At 37.9% G+C, this 6,712-nt stretch overlaps 1 protein-coding gene across 1 annotated transcript in view; it reads right to left on the bottom strand.

The window, feature by feature from the left end:
• Window positions 1-2,523: 2,523 nt before the first annotated feature.
• LOC134840091 (uncharacterized) overlaps window positions 2,524-6,712 on the bottom strand; it is an 82,285-nt gene continuing 78,096 nt past the window's right edge. The window contains exons 17-20 of the mRNA XM_063855783.1: window positions 4,989-5,125; window positions 4,356-4,629; window positions 3,577-3,716; window positions 2,524-3,065 (exon numbers count right to left, since the gene is read on the bottom strand). Coding sequence (XP_063711853.1) covers window positions 2,943-3,065; window positions 3,577-3,716; window positions 4,356-4,629; window positions 4,989-5,125 — 674 coding nt within the window. The 3' untranslated portion in view covers window positions 2,524-2,942. The remainder of the gene's footprint in view (window positions 3,066-3,576; window positions 3,717-4,355; window positions 4,630-4,988; window positions 5,126-6,712) is intronic.

Genomic DNA, 6,712 nt, shown 5'->3' with positions numbered 1-6,712 from the left:
ATCTCCGGCGGGACGTATGTACAATTATCGGTATTGACAGGATTAAATTTTGCATTATTTACAGATGGTCGCTTGTTTCAAGGTTTACAAAATATGGTGAAAATTCCTCTATAGTTACAATTTTTACTAGTGATATACCCAGCTGGACACATTCAAGTGGCTCTTACTAAATGTGTTGCCGTGTTTCATGCTTGAATTACTCCTGTCTATGTTGAGGCTCGGTTCTTTCTTTATCTGTTTATGTACTTTTTAAGATTTAAAAGTCGATCCATTGGTCAACAATCTCGCCAAATTTGTCAATATCTGATGGTTAAAGTAGACTTTCCGTCAATAAGGGCCTGACTTAGAGCTTCTGAGGGATTGATTGTAGCTGATAGACGTTTCCGTTGAGTTTCGCTATTCTTCATTTTGCATATGAAGACGTCCCTAATCCATTCCACTTTGTCGGTCTCTCTAATATTGTATGTACTAGCTAGATCTGTTAGCGCGCTCCAAAATTGTTCAAATGACTGTCGGTCGTTTTTTCTTTTTGCGGTTTAACAATTTGTACCTCTCGTAAGATGTGTTGGGAGGTTTATTGAAGGCAACGTCTAATAGATTACGGAATTCGGTAATTGATATGGCTAAAGTTTTCGCCCGAAAGTTTTCTGGGCGAAAACCCTTTTTCCCTTGCTGCCGAGTGCTAAAAAAAAAGAAGATCATAGCTTTTTGTCGTTTCCGCTCGTCTCCTCGTCTCTTGTTCTTTTTCTTCTCTTCGTTGATCGGTTTCTCTTTGGCGGCTTTGTACAGATTCAGTGCGTTTTTTCCTCGCTTCTCTAGTGACTCCTGTTCATTCACTTCCTGTTCCTTGTTCCAGGATTGGAATTTGAGTTTCCGGTACCTCTGGTCCGTTAAGACAATCGATATCCAGATTTTCTTTCGGAATTCTCGCCAATTGTTCCACGCAAGTTCGGTTCATTTGTTTGCGCCATAATAAAAGTTCTGATAGACTATGTAGTTCTGATAGACTACAACTAACTCAAGAAATTACCAGAAAAGTTTTGAAATTTTTAGTATTTTTCTTTTCGGTTGTCCAAATTGACTCTATAGTCAAAAACTGTTTACTGCTTTAACATGTACAAAACAAATTTTTAAAAGAAAATGGGAGTTTCAGATTCTCAATGAAGCAATATTTGTTAAAATTCTGGCTTTTAACCAAAAAAATTCAACAAAATTTACTGAACATACTATAAATTTCTGAATACTCTCACCATTCTCTTTTCGCAAAAAAAGTGCGCAAAAGTGTCGCCTAACTGATAATTGGAGCATCTCCACGAGTTTTAAGGATTTTCAAAAAAAGACGCAACAGACTCTAATTCTTCCGACCATTGAAAATAGGTAGAAAATTTGTATTCGGGTATGTTTTTTTTTGTTTACCACGCAAAATCAAGTATCACAAACAATCATCGGTATGGGTCGGATGATTTATCATAAAAAATTTCTTTCATTTGTCATGTGAGTGTCTTCATTAAACGTTTCAAAAATTATCTCAGTGTCGAAAAAAAACAGGTTTAAAAATTTCGATTTTTAGCCTAACTTTGGGCAAAGAAAGCGAGCAAGCCGGCTCATAATAGCTTGTTTATGCTTGATTAAAGCCGTATAAACTTAATTTTAATAGTAACGTTAGTGTTTTCAGTTTATTTACTGCCATTTTGGATTTCAAAGACTTTTTTCAATTATCTAATTGATTTTTTTGTTTTTTAGTCATTTTTCTACAGCCAATTTGCCGATTTGACGATGGCTGTCGAACATTCCAATTTACTATGACTATCAAGTTTTGGTTCAGATGTTTTTAACACACCGCAGAAAAAAAAGAAACTCGAGTTTGAAAAAACTTTTTAATTTTTTTTCTGAGACTATGGTCGGAGCATTTTGTACCACTTGCACAGTAGCTGGCTATCAGGGGTGGATTTAGGGGAGGGGGGCGGCAGGACGCCTTCTTTTAGTGATGCAACTCTCTGCCGACCCAAAGGCCCCCCCTTTGTATTATTCTGAGGTACCCTTGTTTGGCTGACAGACCCCAAAGTTATTCTAAAGGCGCCAATAATTAGTAAGTTTGAGGGCAAGCGCGCGCCAAAAAACGCAATTTTTCAGTCTAACTTTTCCAGAAAGTGCGTAAAAAAGCTTTTTTTTAGCGCAGAAATTTAGCCGAGACACGGTCTTTTTAGTGCTTCGGGAAAAGCTCGCAAAATCAATTTGGTCGACCTAAAAAAGCTCGACACAATTTTTGACATTTTTTTTGAAAATCCACCATACCCTTCCTTCCCCCCTCGAGAAAATCCCAGAACAAAATTAAGCCAAGGCTCGGGACTACTATTTTCACCATGAGGTTGGGATTTTTAGCTAACTTTTCATAAACTGATTTTTGATGCTTTGTTTTCCTTTTTTGGTAAAACTATCAGTTGCCAGCTGGTGCTATACTTGTTGAAAGAGGTTTTTTCTTTTATTCATTTTACTGGTAAAACTAAAAACTGCGTGAATATATTTTAAATTTCTTTTGTTTCGTCAATATAGTTATGTTTGTGCAATTATGTTTACAATTTTATGTTGTATGAGATGAGATGAATGTCACACCATCAGAGATAGAAGTGGTTTATAACCGATTAACCGATTTCATAACTTGACTCTTGAGAACTATTTCACACCGTTTGTATGGATTGTATGGAATCAAATTCGGAAACGTCATTTGTTTTACGTCTTCTAAGTTTTGATCCTTGAACTTTTTAGGTATAAAATGCTGGGGGGCCATTAAGTTAATGCCCCCCTCATTCCCGATTTTGATTGGTGGATGCCTTTCAAACGTCATTTTTTTCTTAGTTTTTTTTCTCAAATTTTCTAGAAGATACCGATTAAACGATAAATAAAACTGTGCCCGCTTCCACCAGTAGTAAGCACACAATGAGTTAGAGTGATTTCATGAATATGTTCATTTGGGTGTGCAGGGGGTCGAACACTGTAGCATCACAGAAGTGGAAGTAGTGGGAACCATCGCAAGGTGCCGCTTCCCATGCCGACGCTGCATTTATCTACACAGAAGACCAGTTATTATAAAATATAAGACGTCGTTTGCGACTCCCTGCCGACCCAATGGGTCCCCGTTTGTATTATTATGAGGTATCATTGTTTGGCTGACAGACCCCAAAACTATCTATACAGAAAACGGGGAACTAGAAAATATAAGAGACAGGTACGCTTAAGAAGTGAGGATATGTTCGGATCCTCCCGCAGCTGGGTTTCTACCGTGCTTATAAATTAATAAAACATATGGCCACCTTTTAAAACTCACAATTCAAAACGGCTGTCTTCAACGAAAAAACTATTCGATATAAAAGTTTTCGACGACAATTCATATATTGCCGCACACAATCAAAATTATGAAGACCACAAATTTTTTTGAGGAAACTTACTTTCTGGTACACTGAAGGCTATGAGTTTTGAGTAGTTTATTTCTATGTTTCAGGTTCAAATGTTAAACGGCTCTTCTCCTTTTGGATCAATTTTCTAATTGAAAAAGTATCCGAAATGAATCAAAATTACCAGCAGGCATATCCAGGAACCAGTTTGGTCTTTCATGGCAATTTTGTTCACTTCGGGTTGTTGGGTATCGATTCCTACACTTTGCATGATCTCTTCAGCCATAGCAGTCCCAGTCACAGAAAACTCAGTCTCACAAAGAACTGCAAACATCGAACATAATTTGGGCCTTTTCGGAGGTTTCGCACAAAAAACGCAAAAGTTTGACCATTTAGGTGAATTTGAACCCTTTAGGTGATTTGGTGGCTGACGCTTTTTTTCTCAGGGATTCGACCCCCTGCCTCCACAAAGGGTCCCCCCTTTGTGCTTTTTTGAGATATCTGTTTCTGGTAAAGGACCCTAAAATGTTTTTAAAGGCGCCTTCGGTGCCAATATATACTAATTTTGAGGGAGGAGCGCGAGCCGAAAAAATGCGATTTTTTGGTCAAAATTTTCCAAAAAGTGCTTAAAAACGCCTTTTTTGGTCAATTTTTTTTTCAAATTTTTGCCTGCGACGCAGAACATAAGGCCAAAACAGGGGACTTGTGCTTGGGGGGAGCTCGAAAAATCAATTTGGTCGACCTAAAAAAAAGGTCGACATTATTTTCGAAAATTTTTGAGAATCAGCCCCCCTCCCTCGAGAAAATCCTAGATCCGCCCCTGCGAAAAGCAGATCAGAAAATTTCTAAATATGATTGTCTCAGTCTGAAAAAAAACTGAGATTTCACAGCCACCGTTACATTTTTATCCCTCAAGTTTGCCATTTTTTGTAAAACCAAACTTACAAAATTATAGCAACATACTTGAATTAAGTCGGAGAGCTTCTGCTTGAACTGCCATAAATTTTCTTCCCGGAACATACCCAAACACGTTCACTTCATCGGGAACAGGTACCAATTTGAAACTGGGGTCAGTTGTCAGGGTGATATAGAGGAAGGTGGGAATCTCGAAGAAGTCTTCGTAGATCTGTCGCATCAAGTCCGAATCTGACTCGGTCACGCTTTCGGCGCAAAAGACAGTAATTTCCAAGCCCTCGTCGTAACAACCGTCCGGAACCAGCTCCCAAGCGTTGCTTGCCTGTCATGTTGTAATACATGGGTTATGGAAAAGTAGTTCAAGTTTTCTAAGAGTCGAACTCACATCTTTGAAAATGATTGACCAATTCTTACTGAATATACGCAAATCAAGACGGATGCAGCGATTAGACTACGAAATAAAGTAAATGACCTTATTTTTTGTCATCATTTTAATAACTTATAGAATAATATTGAATTGGATCTTTCTCCTTACACCCCCCCCCCCCCATTCCCCACCCAGCCGAGCAGTAACAAAAAAGTTATAGCCTCACTAAGTAGGTTTTTGCATTATGAGGGTGGGTGCTATAAATTACTGCCGGGTTTATGGCGGTAAATAAGCGATTAATGACGGCTGCGTACATTATTGTAGTTGTAGCAGACCCATTGGCCATCTGTCAGAGGCAAAATCACCAGTTCACTTGGATCCCTGTCCAGAAGAGTGACAAGCTCAAAAGTTTTCACCGAGTCAAAGAAGGCCGGGTAGTAGTTGCACGAGACTGAACAGAAAAATGGAGGAGTTGGATGTAAATGTTAATCAAACTTTCGGTAGCAATTATTTTTCTAGGGGGCTTCGAAAAATTTTGAAAACAGAATTGAGAGAGTGGGAAAAAAATCGGAAGTTTAAAATCTGTCCCATTCAAATTTGTCAAACCTTTATAAGTGATTTTAGAATTTTTCGTCCCTTCGCATTGTTTCGCGGGTCTAAGAATGGTTCCTTTCTAAGGGGGAGGGTCTTTCCTAAGGGGGGTCCTCACGTATAGGAAAAACCTAGGACGTGGAGGTTTTGAAGGACCCCAATCATAGAACTTTGTGAATGAACGCAAGTTCCTACCCCCAAAGTAGAAAACTCCCTCCTTAAGATCTTCCCAACCGGGACTCGATTCAAAAATTCTTCTAGTTTCCCCAAAGTGGGCACTTTTTTTTCAGCATGTTAATTCCTTTTTACAATTAATTTATAACGCCTTAGACACTGAAATTCTTTTGTCCTATTTAATTTTTGGAAATCCTCACCTGGCCTTTTCTTATTGTCGAACATCTGTCATGGTAGAAAAAACGTTGATAAAACTGAACAAAAGCATTTCACACATAAGTTTGAACTAACAGTTGCTTTGTGTTAATTAACTAATTTGCCTTAAACTAGTTATAAGCAAACAGTGATTCAGTCAAATAAAAACAAATTGGTACTGCTAAACTGTTTGAAAGCAAAACAAGTTGTACCTGAAATGAAAAAAAAAATGATCAGTAAAAATCATCCTGAATATTTGTTTCAAAAATTGAAGTTTTCTTTGTGCACGTTTTAGTTGATCTTTCTTTCGAAACTTCTGATAAAACAAATTGAAGATTTAAACAGGGACGCATTCAGATACTAGAAACTTCTACTCGCAGCTGTGTTTCTGAGTACTTCCGGAGCAAAACTTCCATAGCCGGCTGTTTAACTTCGGTCGAACTATTATCAGCTTAATTTTATGAGTTGGCCCATTTGGTGTCGAGTTTTATCTTTTTTTAAAATGAGTATTCATCGGCAACCTTGTGGCTAAACAAAAGCTGTGAAATTCCCGTGAAAAAGGACAAATTATTTCAAACCGAAGCATGATAAGGCACGTTTTTTTGCTCTACTTGCATGTTAGCGTGACCCTTCGAAACTAAAATTCATTTGTATACTGTCGACTTCTTCCCGGTGAACAACGTGTCCCTGAATAAATGTTCCACTAATTCTTGCTGCGCAGCGCAGTCCGCCTTACCCCTCAGGTTTTGAGTTTTCGCCTGCTTCTCAAGCAAAACAAAAAATCATGTTGAACCACATATACTGCAAATATACTGCAAATGTGAACCACAAATACTGCAAATGTTGCGAATTACAATCTTACACGAAATTTTTTTCTCATTCTACCAAAAAACAGAAGACGCTGAAATATGGTTTTCATTAAAATTTTAATAGAAAAATAAACCCTTCACACGTTTCCAGAAGATAATTCAACGTTTAGGCAACATTGAATGATGTTGCTTAAAGCAGCTAGATAACCGTAGTTTATTTTAATGAAGAAAAGGGCTCTTTCCACACAATTTTCTTGGTTGCATCGTCG

Source organism: Symsagittifera roscoffensis, chromosome 2, assembly GCF_963678635.1.
Source record: "Symsagittifera roscoffensis chromosome 2, txSymRosc1.1, whole genome shotgun sequence".
Taxonomy (NCBI): Eukaryota; Metazoa; Xenacoelomorpha; order Acoela; family Convolutidae; genus Symsagittifera; species Symsagittifera roscoffensis.
This window is presented reverse-complemented; position numbering and strand designations above follow the sequence as displayed.